Source organism: Haemaphysalis longicornis, unplaced genomic scaffold (genome assembly GCF_048455015.1).
Source record: "Haemaphysalis longicornis isolate Haplotype H1 unplaced genomic scaffold, Haemaphysalis longicornis Haplotype H1 scaffold_8, whole genome shotgun sequence".
Classification (NCBI taxonomy): domain Eukaryota; kingdom Metazoa; phylum Arthropoda; class Arachnida; order Ixodida; family Ixodidae; genus Haemaphysalis; species Haemaphysalis longicornis.
In genome coordinates, this window is record NW_027526445.1 from 113,423,042 (window position 1) to 113,444,147 (window position 21,106).

Below are 21,106 nucleotides of genomic sequence, written 5' to 3' on the forward strand. Positions count from 1 at the left end.
GACCGGGTGACAGGATGTTACTTTATACTTGAAACCGCGCAAGTGTAACTATGATTGGCCTGTTCTTACAGTCCTCGGAAAGCCCGAGCCTGTGTACGCGTTTGATATCCCCCTCATAATAGGAATTCCAAGTTTATCTGGACACAAGGAAATAACCCGGGATTTTGAGTGTTTCCAAGTTTCGTCACGTGTATCTTCAATTCCGAAAAAAGTACGTTATCTCTGTGAAAGTTATTTTCCGAGTCACCGCATTTTTGTGCGAGGTTATTTAATTTTGAAGCAAGTTTAATTGTTTCAGTTTTGCTTCCCGATTACAATATCGGGGGGCATGGTTGATTTGCTTCGACAATTTTTGAAGTTAATCAACGCAAGTGGATAGGCGACCAACCTGGTTTTTGATGGCGGACTGCACAGCATTAATTATAGCGAGCTCAGACAAAACAGTGTCTTCCCAGATTTTTAAGCGTGATAGGGCACTGGCAAGGGTAACCGGGATGGAAATGACGTTATCGGGACCGGGGTACAGTTCAACGTCCCCACAAAGGGCAAGCAAGAGAAAAGTGAGGTGACCAATTGGAACATAACGAACACAGCGATTGGCACACCAGCTTTCGCGTGGCACCAAATGTGTCAGTGGGGCACGACACCGCGATTAACATACGGTCACTAGAAAATACGCATGTTGCACAAAGTAGGTAACTAATCTACGCAAACAAAGACGGCGTAATGACCACGCTCGATGCGCTGTAGTTCCCCCGTTTGTTATGGCGCCGATACCAACAGCGCCGTCACGTGGATGCACGCGCTTGTGAGCCAGAGTTTTGAGGCTGGTTTTCACGACTTCCATTATAGCCCAGAAGTTCTGGATATATACCGGTCTCGAAACTCCGCTTCAGAATCCGGGCGACGCTAGCCCCGCTGCTCCGTGGAAGCTAAGGGGCAAGTCGACACGCGCGGCACCTAGGAGACAAACCTGAACTTCGTTGTACTATTATTATTCAAAACTTTTTGTACAACAAAGACTACTTTTTTAAATTAGAATACATTAATTAGGTGAAAAGTACTTGGGTGTTTGGGGCTTTTCTTTTTATGACACACGGCAGCAACCGCAAGCGCTTGAGTACTACTTCAACGTTCTGCCGCCAGACGACAGGCTAGTTAACTTGCCCGTCCTTGCCCCGGCGCAAAGGGGCAACCAAAGACCGGGTTTTTGATACATGGGGCCTATGGGAGTTTCGCAACTGTATATATTGAGTAACTCTGATTCTAGTCATCTTACTGCCGGCTTTCTTTTCTAATGATGATGTGATGATCATGATGATAAAGGTTACACAAAAGTACCATTAGTGACTCAGAAGGATTCGCCAACAAGGATTTAGTTTAGTGAGCCAGTTCAAATAGACAAGTTGAACACCGGGTAGCGGAAGAAAGGGTTAAGCTTGAATAGAATAGAAAAAGAAAAGTACACAAACTGAAATAGGAGAAATTCTAATGGGCCCAGAAAACCACTATATACGCTTGTATAACATTGCGGCACTACTTTTCCTAGTAACGGTAAACCCAGTATCAAAATTGAAGCTGGCTAAACTGTGATAACGCGTGGATGGGGAAATACGTTTATGATGATGATATGAGCAACCTTATTAGGTCTGGACTCAAGAAAGGGAGAGCAGGGATTGGGCAATCCCAGAGACACCTCCGCTCCTCAGGCATCGTACTGTAGCCCTTGAGCCATGGAGCGTCCGATGCTTGTTGTACGGAAACTTTCTGAAGGTCAGCATCGAAGTTGAGCAAGCATGTCCACACTGCTATAGTGTGGTAAAGTGAACAGTAATCTAAGCGTGGAGGGTTTAGGAGAACATCGGGGTCGCCATTTCTTTGTATTTATTGAAATAGCACGACCAGCTTCGCGTGATTCTCTCGTGACGGTGCAGCAGTGGATCGACGAAGGCGAACACTAAGAGCAGAATCATCATCATCATCATAAGAAACCGAGGGGCACACGTAATCCTAGGTGAAGAAGAAGAAGCATGGCGGGGGAAGAGCCGTCTGAGAATCTGGTGCCTTCCGCTGAATGTTCTCGACTGCGCCTGCGGCAGCAGAGGGACCCTGATTTCGGCAAGCCTTCGCTGCCCAACCCTTCGCCACCTCCGATGGAGAGAACGAAGGTTGACGATACACCCGGCAAGTCCGTGTTGGAGACCGTGATTTCCACGCTGCCCAAGGAAGGTGGTCCGCGTTTTCCGCAAGAGCGCTCCTCCGAGGACGACCTCGTTGTCGGCATCAAGAGACTGGATAGGGGGACCGATAAGGTCAAGCTTCCCACCGGCAAACTCCGCAACCGACAGCCAGAACCTGAGGCCTGCGACGACTTCGCTGGAAACGGCGACGATGTCCACGACATACCCGGCCTAAGTCCTAGCAGCATCGTGGAGGTCGCCTGCACTAAAACTAGGGAAAACGCGTGCCTCGCTCTTGCTGTCGTCGAGAATTTTGGACCACAAGTCATTGAGAATGAGGACCATCAACCTTCGTACATTGCCATTTGCATCGAAAACAAGAAAAACATTGACGTATTCAAGAGAGCTCTAATGCTACATTTTAAAAGAAAATTTCAAGTACGATATTCCATTACGGAGACTTTATCAGATACCCGCAGTGATCCCATGCAAGCTCCGCAAAATGAGACGGGCCAGAGACACATTAGGGCAGAGTGGGAAGCCAACGAGCAGAAGCAGCTACAGTTCTTTGCGAAACAGTTCTCTGAGCAGAAGAAGAAGCGTCCGGAGCACCTGCGTCGTTCGAAGGCAGGCCAGCCGAAGCGCATGGGTGCCGATGTGCAGGTGACATTCGGCCTCCACAAGACAGAAAAGTCGAGGCAGAGGAATCGGAACTCCGCGACAATTTCGCCCATGCTGAACAATCAGCCGTGCCACCCACGTCATGCGGACTTCCACAACCTCATTCAGGACCAGATGGCGGAATTTGAAGAAAGCTACTTGGCCGAAGTGTCCAAAGAACCCGAGAAGGTCTGCGAAAAATTCATCGAGCACCCAAAGAAATTTCACATCATTGCCTACTCCCTGGGCAGAAGCGTCCCGGATTGTGTACAGTAGAACTATCTTTCCATGAACAGGAAGAAGTACAAGCAGTTTCATTTGCGACCAACGGTTATGAGTCCCCCTGCGATATTTCAACATAAGACTTTGGAGAGATTTGTTACTGTACGCAACTACTTCTCCTCGAGTGGAAACTCGCTACCCGCTACCATGGTCATGACAGAGGGAATCACAATCCCATCTACAGCTGACAGCCCCCCTCCCGCCCCCCCTGCAGTGCAGCAGATACTTCGAGCGGCAGCAACTTGGTTACTCCTGCACCGCACCGGGGCACCTGTTTGCGGCTCGTTGTCTACGTTTACATTTCGGGTGCCCTGTGCCAATATGCATATAACATTGATATACTGCTTTCTTACGTCGCAATGCTTCAGCGTCAAAAAGTGCCGCTGGTTGGGATTTAAGAACGCCTATATGATAGCAAGCGTTCTACTTTTTCGACTTTTATTTACTTATCCAACAGAAATAAAACCTACTTTCATCCCGTACTTCGCCGTATATTAATACACCTTGTACTATGGTGGTCACACTTAGTGGGATCACGGGAGCGCGTGGCCTGAGCTACTACTAGAGCATCCCAACGTCGCCGCGTGAAAACAGCGCACATGCGCTTTGCCGGGAAACGAGAGTACGGATCTCATCGCGCGCATCGCGTCACCAGGCGGCAGCGCGTCGTCTGCTACTTGCGAGCTGCCGCCGCTCAAGAAGCAATGGACGTTGCCAGTGGCCGCCGTGAACGGCAAAAATAAATACTGCGGCGCTGAAAAATAATTTGGTTTGTTTTACTCGCAAACAAAACGGCTGTCGGAGGGAAGCAAGAATGAATCGCGGTCTTTTATTACGACAGGCATCATCATTCTGCAGCCATGAGTATCGCTAGCACGAGCCGTCACAGCGAGGTGCGAGACAAGCTGCAGCCGCACAGGCGTAGCAACAAATTCAACCAACGTGGTTGAAATACTGCACCGCATTTTCTCGAATCTCTATTTGGAAGCAAAAGAAAGGATCCCCAAAGCAGTCGGTCGCCACTGGCATAAGTCACCATGACTTGTCCTAATAGTTTGTGTCTCGAGTATGGTACCACGACGGGCCCACCGGGCTAGCGTAAACTGGAGTATCCCGATCCGAGATTTGAAATTGCGCCCCGACATTCGTTGAATTCTTCCGGCTGAAGGAGACGCGCGCTGCACGGGGGCCGGATGTTGGTAGCAGATCCCTTGCAAGATATCGCCCGCGGCAATAGGTCTGTGGTGTTATTTAGAGCGCTGCTGCCGACCGCAGGGGCATATAAACAGTGTAAAAATATGTAGAGTTGAAGCTACCCGAGAAACACAAGATTCATTCTTAGCTGCCATGCCACCCCTCTCAACTAATTTCGCGGATGAGAGCGGAAACAGTTCAGGACGCTTCACCCCAGAACTTATACTATAAATGACGCCCAGACGAGGAATTTGCGTGTGTGTTTTGCCAGAAAACTGAGAATGGGACACTACCACATTGTCTGGGTTGTTCCCCGATGTAAGCTGCGCTTGGCCGTGAAATAAAAATTCTTTGAAATCGAGTTTCCCCGTAATGCTCCTAGGCTGGGGGGCTTCACTGCACGACATCTTTTCGCAGGTTAGCGAGCTTCTCCAGTTTAAGAAAGGCCCTCCTCAACCTGGAGTAAAGCTAGTTATGCCGCGTGCCATAGCTAGCAGATGATAGAAAATACAGAAATTTAGAAGCAAACTAGCAGCTACTGTTATTCACAACAATGCACAAAACGCACGAAGATACAAAAAAAGTAGGAATGGAAGCATTGCAATGCCGAGAATCGGTTTTTTGTTTCAAACGAGGTTCGTAATCAGTTGAGATTCGTCCTTATTTACGCTCACACAGATGAACGTTCTGTAGATTGCGACGCCCGCTGCAGACAATGCGCGTGGTAGTCGCGTATCGTCAGGCTGGTCGAACACTGAAAACACTCCACAGCTCACAGTGACGGATCCTGCTAGCGATCTTCACGGCTGCCGAATGCCGGTGCGCGTCGTAGGAAAAAAATCCGCCATCGCATGCCCCCGCGCGAGGGACACGAGTAAATGCAGAGCATTGGGGTCGTTTACGTGGCGTAGGGTTGGTGGTGGTAGTTGTGGTGGTGGTAGTTGGGTTTGAGAAAGAGAGAGAGAGAGAGAGAGAGAGAGAGAGAGAGGAGAGAGACAGAGAGGAGAGAGAGAGAGAGGAGAGAGACGTAAGTAGGTAACGTCAACTTGTTATTATTTATTGCCATCACTTGCACCCCCCCCCCCCCGCCCCCCCCCCCCCCCCCAATCGGTGGGGTCGCGCACAAATCGAAGGGTCCGTGACCCGACGCTGACGAGCAGACGCTGCTTCTTCCTGACGAAGGCCTGGATCCGCTGCTCGACGTTGACGCTTGGCCGCGGCTTCTCGTTCACGAAGGTCGGCGTCGGCGGCACGCTTACGACGTTTGCGTTCGGCGTCGGTCGGCAGCCTCGCCGCCTTGTCTTGTGCCGACGTCGACGAAGACGATGGTACGATGTCTTGTACTGGTCCCGCGACGCTGATGTTGGATTGCGTCGCGGTACTAGTTCAAGGTCTTGCTTCCATCGCTTATCAACTGCGACCGCCGACGAACGCAAGAGAAGAGAGCGCAGGAGTTGACCGGAGTGGAGCCCGCGCCAACCCGCTTTGTAGGGGGTGGTTGTATTGCGGTAACGTTTAGTGTTTGGGGGGTTGGGGCTATCACGTGTACACCACGCAGCTATCACGCCGCTAGCACGCCGCTGAGTCGCCAACGCACGCCGCTGACGACGTAGTTTGAATGAGTCAAGGATATAAGGCGCGTTCGTAGCCTTTGATTCTGTGTCGTTTTGTGGCGCAGTGGGTAGAGCACCATGTACCTTGCGCTCCGCCCGCAGGGTCGTGGGATTGAAACCTGGCGCCGGTAACTGTTATTTCTTTTTCTTTTTATAGTGTAGGGGGAGGCCGGCTGCTGCGGACGCCGACGCACGGGTGACATCATGAGTTATACAAATGCTCTACATTTAAAAGACCTCAATTCGGTCTTGCTTCCGTGCATAAACTGTTTTATTTTCGAGTAAAAGAAATATCTGAAGTTTTTTCCAGCGCCGCAGTATTTATTTTTGCCGTCTACGGCGGCCACTGGCAACGTCGACCGCTTCCTAAGAGGCGGCAGCTCACGAGTAGCAGACGAAGCGCTGCCGCATCATGACGCGCTGCGCGCGACATCTAACTCTCCTTTCCCTCGAAACGCTCATGAGCGCTGTTTCCGCGAAGCGCAGTTAGAATGCTCTAGTAGCTCGCGCCACGCGCTCCCGTGTTCCCTATGAGTGTGACCACCGTAGTAACTAATGACGGTTTTTATTAAAGACGATAGTCTTTCTTGGGCTACTTAAACCCAGAAATTTTGGTGTGTCTGTATGTCTGTCTGTCTGTCTGTCTGTGACTCGATTCAGCCATCCGGCCAAAGTAAAACACTGCCTCCGCAATAGTCTTTATAGTCACAGCTAAATGTGCCCGTCTAATTCCGGTGTTGTGTTCATACTTGTCAATATTGTTGAAGAACAACAAGACATTATTGTTAGAACAACAAGACATTACGCATATATAAGGCAACAAATGAATACAGAAGTGATATTTGCAGCGTTCCTTTATAAAAAATCGTACATGTTTGATTTTGGCGAGATTAAATACTTCATCAACTGAAGAAAAAAATATCACTCCGCCGTCGCCTGCTGTCGCCCGCGCCATATAGCTCCAGGCGGCATTTGAAGAAATCAAGTGGCAACAGTTACGAAAGGTTCCACTAGATAGATTCCATGTTCTGCTTGGAACGCACGTCGACTAGGGAAACGCGGTTTTATAAACGTGGAAGTAGGGCGCCTCGATTCACGCGCGTCTTCGCCGTAGGGCAGCGTTGGCATCGAGACACCCGGTTTGGAGCAGTGGAACGCGGGAAATTTAAAGTGATTTAAGCAAACCTTTGGCGTCTTTATTTTGGGAGGAGCGCGACGCAAGAGGAACAACATGATAGGTGAGCGGGAAAGCGAAGGGAGGCATTTACTTGGCAAAACTCGATAAAGACTATCGTCTTTTGACGTCATTTGCAAAAAAAGGAGCACATACGCGGCCATTTTTTTGACATGCCGCCAGCAACATTTACGACTTAACACGTTGTTAGGGTTAGCTTAAACTGATGCATTTGATCACAACAAACACTAAGTAACCTTCCATGTTTTTTCGTTAAAACTTCCCTTGTAGTTTTCTCGTATCATGCCTTATTATAGGGCCCCTTTATAACATAAAACGAATAAGCCTACCGCAACTTAGGGTGGTGACAAAAGTGGTAAATAATAAAATATCTTGCCCCAGGTGTTTGTTTTACTTTTACTCTACAAAACGTACGTTTCTGTTCGTTTTAAGTGACATAGAGAATTCCGGGAAATGATAAGCCTGTTCGATCAAATTGTCAACTTCATTTTCCATTTCCGGGTTAACGCATGCACCCCGCTTCATATTAATTTACAATATTATTTCGAATCGATTCTTGTTTGTTTATTGTCATTCTGATAATTTTATTCGTTGCACGCTTATGCTTTTTGGGTGCATTTAAAATATATACTACACAACGGAGCCGCACTGGAGGCGCTGTATTGTTTGAAGGCATCATTTCTGCTATTATTTACACCACTGCGTATATGCACTCCGATTAGCGTTAGTGTTTGCAAATATTTGTGAGTCTGTCCGTGCTGCCATTAAGGACAGCAAGCCAAGGTCGGCAAGAGGCATTCGTTTAAGGAATTTCTCTTGTTTAGCTCTTAGAAATCGTACCCTTTTAATCAGCACTGGCCAACCTATTCTTCACGCCATTATTCCAGGGCGCCCTATTATCGGCGTCGTCACGTTCTAAGGAGCCCACGTTCCGTCTTATGTTAAAGTCGTCGACGGGCTAACTCGATGCCGACCTCACAATAGAACACACCACTTCGGCTCTGCGCTTTTCCATACAACGGACTTATGTCCTACTCCGGATAGAAATATCCGTCCCTCGCGTGCCTTGTACAATGTACTGCCTGATTACCACTGCGTCCCTAAATGCAAACTGTGGTTTGCCCCCACGAAACCGATCGAACTCGAGCGACAGAAACGAGGACATGAAATTACGCAAGAGAAACTGCTGCTCCAACGAGAGGAAAGAAACAGAGAAGAGGGACTCGAGCGCGAAAAGCGAAACCACGAGTGTAGCTCGAGCGAGAATAAATCGAGCTGACAAAGCTTGAGTTGAAGTTGTCGCGAACCTGGCGTCAGTGTGACAGCAGCGTGCAGTAAGCAGACACTGAGCGTCTCGCGCTTCGAACGAGTGACCTACCGCGACTGTACAAAGCAAGAGAGGACAATGTTCTTTTTTAGTTACTCTCGAGAGTGCGTGCGAGAAGGCGCACTTTAGCAGCGAGACATGGGCACAAAGATTGCTTACACTTTTTGCTAGGTGAGGCGTCCGACGTGATGCCCCTCTTTTCAAGCCAGGAAGCGGAAGATTACGCGAAGGCGTAGTCGAGCCTTCTGGGTAAATACAGGCTGTCTGCTGAGGCGTTTCACTTGAAGTTACGTGAGGCCGAGAAAGCAAAGGGCAGGTCATACTTAGGGTTCACATATAAGCTAATAGAAAACATGGAAGAGTGGCTCAACGAAGTGAACGCTTTTGACGAGCACAAAAAGGTGGGTTGTTGCTTTAGGCTTGAACAGAGTTACCACTGACCATCGGAAAATGTAGGGCGCTGGGTGAGAACCGGCCGGATGTAAATGGTAGGCGGGGCAGTGGAACTGGCCGACGGATTTTTCGCAAAGCGCTGTGCGGGGCGGCCGAACCACGGCAAGAGAGATTTCAGGTAGAGGCCTGAGAAATCAGAGCCGACAGGCACAGTTTTCCAGGAAAACGGCGGAGCTAATGGACTCGTACACTCGGATAGAAAAACTGGACTGGAAAAGTATAGCGGCGCAGAAGCAGAGACGCAGCGCAGGAAAAAGCTTTTGAAAGGCGCAGACTTTCCGCGTGTTGTAACGGAGGCCAGACAGGGCATTTCGCTGCTTGTTTCAAAAACAGCAAGATTATCTTTCCCATGGCAGACCAGAGTGAGGCCAGGAAGCAGCTTCTAAAACCATTCGTATACGAGGTCGTAGTCAACAGAAAACCGTGCCAAGTTCTTCGCGACTCAGTGGCAACAGAACACATGTTCCGCCCTCAGCTAGTATGCCGAGGCCGATCAGCTGACGGCAGAGTACGTGTGGATAAAGCAGGCAATAGAAGCACGAAGCGTGCGGCTGCCGATTGCTAGCGTCAGCATCGGAGGTCCGTTTAGAGAGCTGATAACCTGGGTGGCTCTTACGCGGGAGCTTCTCCCTGAATACCCATCCATTTTTTCCAACACGTCTGATCAGCTGTTGTGCGAAAGGGACTGCGCTTTCGAACCGCTGCCGAGAAAACAAGCCGTGGAGCTCGCTGGTAAAGACGGTACCGCGTAGAGTGTCGCCCCCCTTGGACAGGAAGGGGGCGGCTGAAAGACGTTACGACGACGGATTATCTCGGGCTCCCGAAAGAGAGCCGCACGAGTCCACTGTAAACGATAATGTGTCCGCCTCGGTTTCAGCTGCTGCGGTAGTGTTCAGATTTGCGTGAGGCCTTGGAAACGGCTTCCATCCCGGACGAGGTCAGTTTACGAAAGGACGCAGCGGAAGTTCAAAGGGACGATGTCGAGAGCACCCCCGCTCAGATTTTGAGGTTCCCGATGACGGGCCACCGTCGGCTGAGCTCGTAGGGGTTCCGGCGTCGCGTGTGGCTGAGCTGAAGTTGGAAAACAAGAGTCAGGTTTCTGGAGAAAGGACGATAATGCCCCTGGGTGTTTGCTTGCCGAGGTTCTTGGTAAAAAGGCGATAAATGACAGGAGAGGAAAATCATTCGGGCATACTTGCTCCGGGAGTTACGAGTGGCAACGCCAAACGCTCGCATTGCGTAACGCCTATGACCAATGTCCTCTGACCAATGACCAATATTTTCTCACCCGGCCGCAATATTTTCCAATGAACTCTGTCCAGCGCTTTTGGTGTAACCTCTTGCGAGCGGTTTTCTTCGCCAGTTCGCATGCGTTTGTGCCTGAAGTCGGGAGCACCGACGCCGAACTCGCGAAGCCGGATGCCGCGGGTTCTAGGGCGTGCTAGCGCGATTCACTTTGGAGGCGATGTGAAAGGCAGCGGACCAAATGATCCCGGCCTGCCAGTAATAGAGAACTTTCAGCCGCAAGTTCGGAAATTCACGGGAGGTGCAACCGCCAGGCCTCCGACGAAGGGACAGCGGCCGCCAGCTCGGCGGTTTCTCCAACGTTCCGCCACTACTCCACGATGCACCTACCCTTTTTTGTGTGGTATCATGATCACCAACATTTAAATTGCGGCAACTTTGATTCCGCTCCGCTGAGCCAGTATTTAAGCACTAAACGTGGCAGCCAATTCCATACAGACGACATACTGAGTTCGATGAGGTGGGCTTTTTTCCGCCAGAAAAAGGAGAGAAAACATGGCACGAAAGGCTGACAGGGCTGTGCTGATCCTGTTTGCGCCCCGTTTCCTCCCCTCTTTCTGGCTGTGTGCAAGCTGGTGCTGCCTGTGCGGGAGTGTCGGCCACGGCCCTCGCCGTGTGCGTTACGTGGTAGACTGGACCACGTGACAGCCTGCTGCAGGGGCAAACTGAGCTGTGCACGATGCAACACCGCGCGGCAGCGTCCTGCCTCTACCCCACGCTGCACGAACTGTAGTGGCCCACACCCCGTACCGACCCCGCTGGCAGCATGAACGCAAGGTGGCCACAGCCATGGCACGCGCGCCGCAGCCAGTGTCCCGAGCTGAGGCCGCAGCGTCTTACCGCATTGAGAAGCCACCAAGCTACGCGGAGATGGCGAGGCGATTGTCCAGCCAGCAGCAGGCCATCCACCAGCTGCAACAGCCTTCTGCCACCCAGGGTCGACAGGAGAAGCAGCCTGCAGCTAACCATGGACGACAACAGCAGCCACGCAAGCCAGCCAGGCGCCCACCTTCCCAGTAGTCCGCACGGCCAATGGTGGAGCAGCTGGCCGCAGCCTCAGCCGCAACCGGTCAGGACCAGGTCGTGCACATCCTGCTTGCCCTTGTACACAGCCTGATAGGTCCCCTGCCTGCTGAAGACCCCGCACGCCTGGCTGCCACTGCCGCCCTGGCACATATACCTTCCCCACCCCCTCCCCCCCCCACGCATGGCTTACGGACCCTGCAGGACAGGGCAGCGGTCACGTATCTTGCAGTAAAGTGCAACAACCTGAGACCGCGCCATGCGAAACTTGCAGAGAAGCTGCTGCGGGAGCACTTCAATGTACTGGTGCTGCAGAAAACCAACGTCTGTGGCAGCTCCCTGAGCCTTCCGGGGTACGTGTGCACACCAGTGCAACCCCCTGGAGCCTGCGCTCCTGCACCAGCCAGCCGTGCCAAGACGCCAGCCCCCCACCATGCAAGTCCCACGCAGCTGTCTACGTGAGGGCTGTGATCAAAAGTGCACCCGTGGACCTCGCCTCTGCCGTGGATGGCCCCGTGGAATGCGGCGATGTTACGGTGCGCATGGAGACGAGGGACACCACTGTGGCAACTGTCTACATCCGCTCAACGTGGCCCTGGGATGCCAGAGCTTTGGGCGCCCGCAGGCCAACCTGGGCCCTATCGTTGTCGCGTGCGGAGATTTTAACGCGAGAGCCACATCGCGTTGCTGCAGAGTCCCCACCTGGAACCACCACCCCTAGGCACGGGGCGGGCTCTACGCATCGCCACCACACTGCCGGGGGCAGCAGCATGAGGTCCACTCCACCACAGGCCATCCACCAAGAGGTGATCGCCCTGCTGCAGAAAGACGCTTGCGGACTTCAGCAGGTGTACACAGATGGCTCCGTGCAGTAGTCGACAGACAGAACTGGAGCCACCTGCTCGTTCCAGGAACTGGCACCACCCAGGTGTGGAGCCTGCCCTTCCCGGCCTCATCCACCAACTCAGAGCTGGCTGGACTGCACTTGGACGCGGATTTTCTTCTAGAGCAGGGGACCTAGGTCCCGGGGACCATCATCCTGACTGACTCCCGGTCTGACCTCCTCCGTCTGCGCGCCGCCGACCAGCCATCCAGTGCCAGCTGCTACGTAGAGCGGTCACTGGCGGCAAGATGTTGTAACTTCGCATCATTCTTTCTTGCGGTGACAGGCCAGGTTTTCCGGTAGACAATTAGGATTCTCGGTATTTTCTTGCCGACTCTATGGTTATATTTCCAGTTTTTTGTTCTTCCTTTTATTTATTTCTTGCTTCTTGTGTTCAAGGAACCCTGCAACACTTTTCCCCCTTTTTTTTCTAAATGTCCAATGCTTTCAGAACGTACACAACCAACACACTCAGTACTCAAAATAGGGGGTCTGAAGATACCTCAACCCAATATTGGTTCTCTGTGCGCATGAGACAACCGAGGAATTGGCTAAAAAGATTTTTTCTCCTACCTGATGTTCAATACATCATAGTGGTGCCAATCCCACGTACGATACACCCTACCTATAGGGCACAACGAGCAGCAAGGCCACAAGCAACCCATGTGCACTATGATCATCTCCCCTTCACTCGATATGCAGACACCTCTCCATACACCCACCAATCTGCACCCGCTTTCAGTGCGACCAAAGCTAACGGAAAAGAATTACCTACGTTCACGACCGCTACATAATCTATAGAAACAGCTGAAGAAGTGGCTATCGAACGAACCGCCACCACTTGCGGAGAGTATACAGTTATACTGACAGACTCCCAAACTGCATGTCGCAATTTCCTGGCCGGGCGAATATCCCTCGCAACATTGGCTATACTGAAACAAATTAAACAACTTCCAGAACTATGGATTGTCCGGTCACCTGGCCGCGAATCCCTGAAAAGAAAGGAGTCGGAACACGCCGCTGCCCGCGCCCATACACACCATGCCGTTTCCCAAGAGGGTGATAGCCTACAAGCTGACGACTTCCTCAAGCCTATGCCACTGCAAAAATACGCCGACATACTGGCCCACTACCGGCTTGGATGGTACCCAGAACTACAGAAACAATGCCCAGGAATCCATCCACACCTATCCAGAACCGAAGCTAGAATATTCCGACGACTACAAACGAACTCTTTCCCCACAATATAATACTCCATGCAATGTACCCCCCACTTGACCCCGCATCTTGCAAATACTGCCCCAACCTGGGACCCCATACTATCTTGTATAGGAGTGTCAACAAAACCCGTCCCTTACTCCTAATACCCAACCTACATACGAGCAGTGGGTGGAACGGCTGACCAGCTCCGACCTCTCCTCCCAGCGTAGCTTGGTGGGGAGGCCAGGGTGGCCAGCGCAGGCCAGGATATCCGGACTAGAAGAAACCCCCAACCAGGCGGGCGCCCAGACATCAGCCCCTAAAGCTCGCCTAAATAAAGTTTACTCATTCTGCTCTTCCTAATCTTAGCGTTCTCTTAGTGATCTAAATATGTCATTAGAGCGAGCAATGTAGCGGTCGTTGGCCAGATTTATTTCAGTTTCAGTAATGAACACATTCGAAGGCCACTTTAAAAAAAGGTAAGAAAGGTACAGCAGAACCAGAAAGCGTATCTGTTGCGACGAGCCAATCACGCAGAGCCGCTCCATGCTGGCGATACCTATAGCTTTCACAACATGTCCAGAAACAAAATATAAGATGAAAGTGTTGATCGGAAGTGTTCGAGAGTTCCATTAAAGCAGCGACGTCACTATATGCTCCATTTCGTTTTTTAAACGGTTCATCTCTAGCCCTTCCCAAGCCTCTAGTGAGTGAGTGAGCGGGTAAAACTTTATTGAAATCCGAATAATTCTGTGTGTGAAGCCCTCAGTCTACGGCGCCATTCCAGCAACCTGCCGTCTCCACCAGTTCGATCAGCTGCAGCTGTCCGCTGGGCCATGAGCTGGCGGGTTCTTCCTCCCAGTGCTCTGCAATCTAATGTTGGCCTTCAGCACTACCAACATTTGATAATTCTTTGGAGCAACTGCTAAACGTGTTCGTGGTTGGACTTTGGTGACTTCGATGTACAGTCTCTGCTTCCACTTGGCATGGTCTGGGTTGTACTACGAGCAATTCTAAACGCTTTTAAAGTGAAGCTTCGGTGTCCTAAATGATGCCGTCGTTCGCCAATACGCCCTGTAGAAAAGCCAGCATTTTCTGATGATGATGCTGAATGATCATGGGTAAAGAGAAAGAAAAAAACGCTTATCCTTGCTGGAATCGAGTCTGCGCCCCTGGCGAACGTCCAGCAGTAGGTACCGATTGGCCCGTACACCTTGCACAAACACAAACGTTAGGCCTACAGAGTGCACACCCTATAGTTGCCGTCGGTGTCCTAGGAAAGTCGGTCCGTACCTCCAGAGCAGCACATACCCTCAGTAAGGGGTTTTCCAACCACATAATCCATTACCAGAAAGCTTCGAGTTCAACCATCCTCATCATTGCACAGAGGGGTAGAAGATTTTTTTGAGGTCGAGATGTCAGTAAGCAAAACATTCTTAAACAGGTTGCTCACACTTTTTTTTCGAGTGGGCCTTTTATTGGCGGACTTGAGCCATCGGTAATGGCGCACCCCGAAACGCCTTCAAGGAAATCCAACTTTGTCCAAGCGATCTAATGACGATGATGATGATGCTATCGAAGTGTTGGACACATACTTCATAGGTGGGTTGGCCATGGGTGAAGTGTTGACAGTGCCTTTTTGGCAGCTTGTATAAAGATTGTTCGAGCTCGCCACTCGCACCTGACGCTGGTAAGCGCGTAAGAGTATCCCGCAATAGTACGCCACCATCGGAAACAATTGGCATCATCGCTCGCACCACGTTACATGACTGATGCGGTTAGTCGCTGTCGTCGGGCAGTTCACCTTCTTGCACGGCATGGGTGGACCTCTTGTGGTTCGCTCGGCGGAAAACTGGGCGGAAATTGAAGAATGTAAACATTTCTTATGTTCGCAGAATAAGAGTCTACAATAACGAAAACCAAACATCTGCATTCCGGGAAAGTTTATCGAAATGAAACGTTCTGTTTGGTTCGATCGATGCACGGTTTTGCGTTTTCGTTTCGATCATCGCCTTTTTTTTGCAGAAGTTATTTGGTTTTTATTTGGCAGTAATTGCATATTAAATTTGGTGTTTTTCGTTTTTCGTTCTCCGTGGGGTCAAGCTTCGCGGGCACTCCTGTTTCTAGACGCAAGGGATTCGTTGTTTTTTTTTTTTTTTTTGTACAAACTGGTGGTTCCGTATGCCTAAGGTTATATGGGGTGGTTTGTGAAAGCTACCAATGCATGTATTCTTGCTTTCTACGATGTCTGCACGTTCAGATCGGTAGTGTTTGAGAACAAATGAATGCCGCACTATAGGCTAACCCTCTCTCTATTGCCAGCCTGTTGGCCAGTCCCCATCGCCCATCCCCGTCATGCTAATGCTGCTTCCTGCCTCCGCCAGCGTCCTCCCCTTCGCGTGGCCAAGCGCGAGCTGCACGCCCGTCAGTGTTCCGCCGACCAGACATACAGACAGAAATCAATACCGCAGGTTACCTCTCTGAAATATCTAGGAGTGTTGTATGAGAGCACTCTGAATTGGCGTCCTCACATTGACTTCATTGCGGTGAAAGGGGGGAGAGCGGTTTCCGTGTTGAAGAGATATTGTAATAAGAAATCGGGTATGCGCAGAGACGTCCTCCTTATGCTCTATCGCATGTACGTGCGCCCTATTCTGGAATTCGGCTGTATCCTTTTTTCTAGTTATCCGTTCTACAAGCTCCGACCATTGATTACATTAGAAAGGCAAGCTTTGCGATTGTGTTTGGGATTGCCAAGGTACGTCCCCATTCGGGTATTGTACTGGGAGGCTCGAATCCTTCCTCTGATATCTCGTTTCAAGGTGTTGACAGTAGAAGCATACCTTCGTGCAATGGAATTGCCTATATCACGATCGCAAATGGTTTTTGTACACTCCCCAGCGTCCTTTTTTGCCCAATCATGGCCCATGTACAAGCGTCCACAGGTAGTGTTCGTCCAGTCCTTGCTCGCCCCTTTAAATATCAACATATTATCTGTACCTACGTTTGAATATCGCACTGCGATGGTGGACATTGACTTCGTCAACATTTTTCCCTCCAATGCCAAATGCTTGCCGGAGAGAACGATATCTGGCCTTTTAGAAAACTACCTAGAAGAGTTCCCGACACATGTGGTTATAGCCACAGATGCTTCTGTCCGAGACAAAAAAGCTGGTGTAGGCATCTTTTCACCTGCGCTTGACTGGGCATTTCCTCTTCGTCTTCCGAATTTCACGTCAATATATTTGGCAGAATTTTTGGGAATCGCGCTCGCTCTTCGAAAGCTCAGCGAAGAGCATTCCCAGGTGATCATTGTGACGGATTCTTTTTCGGTTTGCTCCGCTTTATCTTCCCCAACCGTTTCTCCACTTCGCCGATCGCTGTCGATGCTTATACCAGTACATGTCAGGGAAATCCGGCTGGTCTGGGTCCCAGGGCACAGAGGAGTTGAACTTAACGAAACTGCTGATTACCTGGCAGGAGTAGCACTGAATGGTCCTCTCGTTGATACTGTGCCCCCGGTAGCCTATGTTGTTGGAACTAGGTTTCGAAGGTACAGTTCACTGGACAGCTTCCCACCAGACAGCATCGCTGGCTGCCCAGACATTGAGCATCTCCGGTACTCTTGGAAGTGTGACTTTGCGCAGTCTCGGCTGTGCGAGGTCACACTGACTTGCTTGCGATGTCGAACACCTAATTTGAATTTTTATCTGCACCGTGCACGCATAGCGCCATCGGCCACCTGCAGCTTCTGTCAAGAGGAGGAAACACTTGACCACTTCCTGTTGTCTTGCCGGCGGTTCTCTTCCCTCCGAAATCGTTACCTGGAGGCTCCCCTCCGGCGCCTGGGTCTCGCCTTGTCGGTGCCTAATTTATTGTCATTTGGGGCAGTCGGGCTTGGTCGGTGCAACGGGGATGTTTTTCGCGCTCTTCACTCATTTATTGCCGAAACAGGTCGCTTGCCTTGTTAATCAATAGCTTCAACCCATTTTTATTCGTTTATTGAAATACCTGTTGGTACAGTAGTATTGAATTTCTTTTGGTTCCAAAATTGTTAGCATCACTGTACCCTATTTTCCCTTCGTTTGAAACTAATTACTAAGCTTCTTTAGCAGTGAAATCACAATAAGACTTGGCCAATCCCCCAGAGTGGGTACGCGCCATTCTCGTTCCGGATCCAACCAACCAACCAACAAACGACGAAGACGTACAGCTTAGTGCTGTTCAGAGGTGTCCACTACGACAGTTTTTCCTAGCCCCTCATTCTCTTCTTGTTGTTGCTGCCCCCCCAGCTACAAGCTTCATGAGAAGGGCCCCGAGCTCCCGTTGGCGGCCCTTATCGTCTACGGCGCATCGCAAGGCGGCCATCCCGCCATCGTTCGCCTTAGTGCCAGCGTCCGTCTCTGGGCTCATCCAGTCTACTCAATCGACGCCGCGGATGGAGGCCAGCCACACCGAGGACGTGTACATGTAAGCGATACGCTGACTATGGTCACTATACTCCTGGACATAATGTTTTAGGTCGTAAGAAGTAGTGCCTTCAGGGTTGCTGCCAATTTAAGGTGCATAGAATGGACACCGTAATTTGGGAGACTCTTCACATCTGTCATTAGCAAATCAGTTAAGAGGTCCCGGTGCTGTGTATATAGATTTTGGCTTGTGTTCCATACAGTTTAACTCGTTATAACGAGCGAGTATGCGTCTAATCTCACGGTAGCCACGAGATTACCTCCGGGAAATTCTCACGGCAGTTTCCATAAAAGCTGGCTGGCCTAAAATATGCTGAATATTATGACGTCCCAACGTAACCTAACGGAGCATAACCTCAGCGAACCTTCCGTAACCTAATCGAACGCGTCATAACGTACAGAAACCCAGCCCAACTGCAACAAACCTAATCTAACCCCGCCCAACAACACAGAGCACAAGCTATATTAAACATATTAATACCGGTTTTAGAAGTCCTGTGCCTCCATCTCTTGATATAGTAAAAACCGCAGTAAAAAGTATTAACAACATTACGATGACCAAAAAATCTGAAAGCTAAAAAGAAATAACACAGCAACGTCGGACTCGCACCTGAGCCTTCTTGTATAAAACCAAGTACTATGCCACAGCGCTACAGGGACAGTTGCAGAGACGGCTTTTTAGGGAATATTTATCCCGCATAATCTCCGCGTAGCGTGATTAGCCAATAAGAAGTGACTGCCGTCTGAAATGTCTGACGGTACCTCTCACGGTTGCCCAAATAGTAGACAATACAAAATTAGTTCATTATATCAGATGTTCGTTGCGACAGTAGAGATAAAAATCGGCTCTAAAAAATAGGAAATCTGGCTCGCGCAAAAGTCCTTGATAGCAAACCTGCGGGCGACCCAAAATTTGCGCAACTTTTTCACATGAATAAAAAATGTCTGTGTCACCTTTCATTCCTATTAAATTGCTTTTTTATGCTATGTTTGGAGTTTTCAGACGTGCGACAAACAAATATTCTTTAGGTACAGCCGATATCCCGCGTGGCTCTAGCGGTATCGGATTCGTTAAAAAAATGTGTTAGTGAAACGAAGCGTCACCAACCAAAGTTCGTATTTTTTTACTATACGCGAAAATTTTCTATCACTGTTTGTTATATTGAGCTTCTACAGTAAAAATCAATCAATCAATCAATCATGGAGGGATCCAAGAGAGCATTTATTGCCAAGATGGCGTCCCTTTAATAGCCGAGTCGCAACCCCCAAGTGGTAGACCACCGCGATGCCGGAACCTGAAGACCCTGATATTACACCAAGCGGTACCTGCCGTTCACCGTGTTTGGGACTGATGCAGGCATGCCTCGACCATTTCATCGCTCGACAGCCCTCAGTTGGATGTAATCACGATACATACATCAGCAACCGCTGCGGAGAAGGCGGATATCGCCCTCGCCCTAGTAGAGTCTCCCACACCCAGAGTCGTTCTTTCGGACTCTCAATCGGCCATTCGCAACTTCTCTGCAGGGCTATTCTCCCCAATCGCCCTTAAAATCCTCTCCCGCAGAACACCATCCCACCCCGTGGCTCTGCTGTGGACCACGGCCCACACGGGAACAGAAGCCAATGAAGCGGCCCAACGTACAGCTCAAGCTCTTGTCACCCGAGCAGGCCCTTCTCGTGGCTCTACCCACGGCACCCCCAGCTTCCGGGACGCTCTGGTCTCGTACCGCGACATTACCCAGCACTTCGGCCTCCTCTACAGAATATATCCCCCCCTCCCCCCCACACACCCTTCCCTCACCCACGAAGCAGCTCGCCACTGGCGGCTACTTCAAACCCACACAACCTTCTGCCACACTATCCTTCACCGCATCAACCCCAATATCTACCATTCTCCTCTGCCGTGAGTCTCAAACCGGATACCCGCTACCATTCCCTTTGCGAGTGTCCCCACGACCCATTTCCCCCTTTTCCTTCCCGCTTACACTGGGAGCAGGCCCTGGAGAGCTCCGACCCGGAAGTACAGTTGCACCAGAGTCCTTCAATGCTTTGAAGGACTCTGGTTGCACTAACCAACCACGCCGCCAAGGTCGCGGAGAACATCGCATCCTCCGCACCCCCCCCCCCTCTCCCCTAGACCCAGTTTGCAAATAAAGTGTTTCTCCTCCTGCTCCTCGACAGAGTCTCGGTGTACTCTGCCGTTCCAAGTACACTGCACACGCCACTGCAGCGGAACGATGCGGCCCTCCAGCGAGCATACCGAGGCACTAGCACCGGCATGGACGACAACTACACTGGTAGCGAGGACGACGGCTACGAGCACATTCTTCCAGGATATTTATGTTGACTGGCCAGTGAGTGTTTAAAGCAGCCCCGTATTTCAGGGAATCGTATCGGTGGACAATATCTGGTATCTAGATTTACATTACAATTTGCGAAAATTTCCGGTGTTTTATGGTTGTTTCTTCATTGAAAGGGCGTCATTATGGCGTCTGATGGAGCACGGACGGCAGAGTGGAAAGCACATTCGTTGTCCACGAATACCTCAGCTGAATCGCGAATCCTTATTGTCGTCGCTGTGCATGTAATGTGCCGTAATATTTGTAGTTCAGTATTATGCGATGGTTTCGTGTTTTATAGCGACTCATTGTCTCGATAACAATAACAAGTGCGTATTTCTTATACTATTATACTCTGTGCTCCCCCCCCCCCCGGATTCCTGCAATAGTGTCGCCCGGGATGCATTAATTAGGCAAGGCTTTTCTCTCCTTAAGCCTTAGTTGTCTTAGGATTATTTGTAGCCGCTTAGTGAGCATAATGAGAGTACTATAAACACTCAGCTTTATGTATTGTTATTGTTAGCACCACAGCAACCACGGAAGGCTTCATTGGCTTTCAATTTCAACGTTTAGGAATGCGCTTTATTAACCGTATCATAATCCCTCCATTTACGTACTCGTATTTATTGCACCGAGAACGAAGCTTATTTATTCTTACTTAACACATGGGGTTTTTGAATCAGGTTTAGCGCTGTCATCATGTCGTCGTTGATTGTAATTAAAAAAAACCTGATGTACTACCGGGAGTAAAAGTCACAATTCTGCATGAGCAGTGCATCCTTATCAGACAAGTCGGGGCTGCCATAACTGTGACGCTTGTTAATTGTAGATGTTAATTGTTCACCCGTTCGCTTTATCGCCAAAGCTGAAGCATACTTCGTCCGAAGAAAGGCCAAATCGTTGCGGGCGTGGAATCCAGACTTCGTTGGTCCCGAGTGTACATTGCCGTAGTGTATAATGATGAAGCTCTAGTGCCTTTA

The 21,106-nt window shown here is 50.1% G+C and overlaps 1 protein-coding gene across 1 annotated transcript; it reads left to right on the forward strand.

Moving 5' to 3' along the window:
• The first annotated feature begins 2,030 nt into the window (after nt 1-2,030).
• On the forward strand, nt 2,031-3,116 carry LOC144148444 (nuclear receptor corepressor 1-like). The gene has a single exon (XM_077679981.1). It carries the CDS (start codon nt 2,031-2,033, stop codon nt 3,114-3,116), a length of 1,086 nt encoding a protein of 361 aa, XP_077536107.1.
• Nucleotides 3,117-21,106: the final 17,990 nt, after the last annotated feature.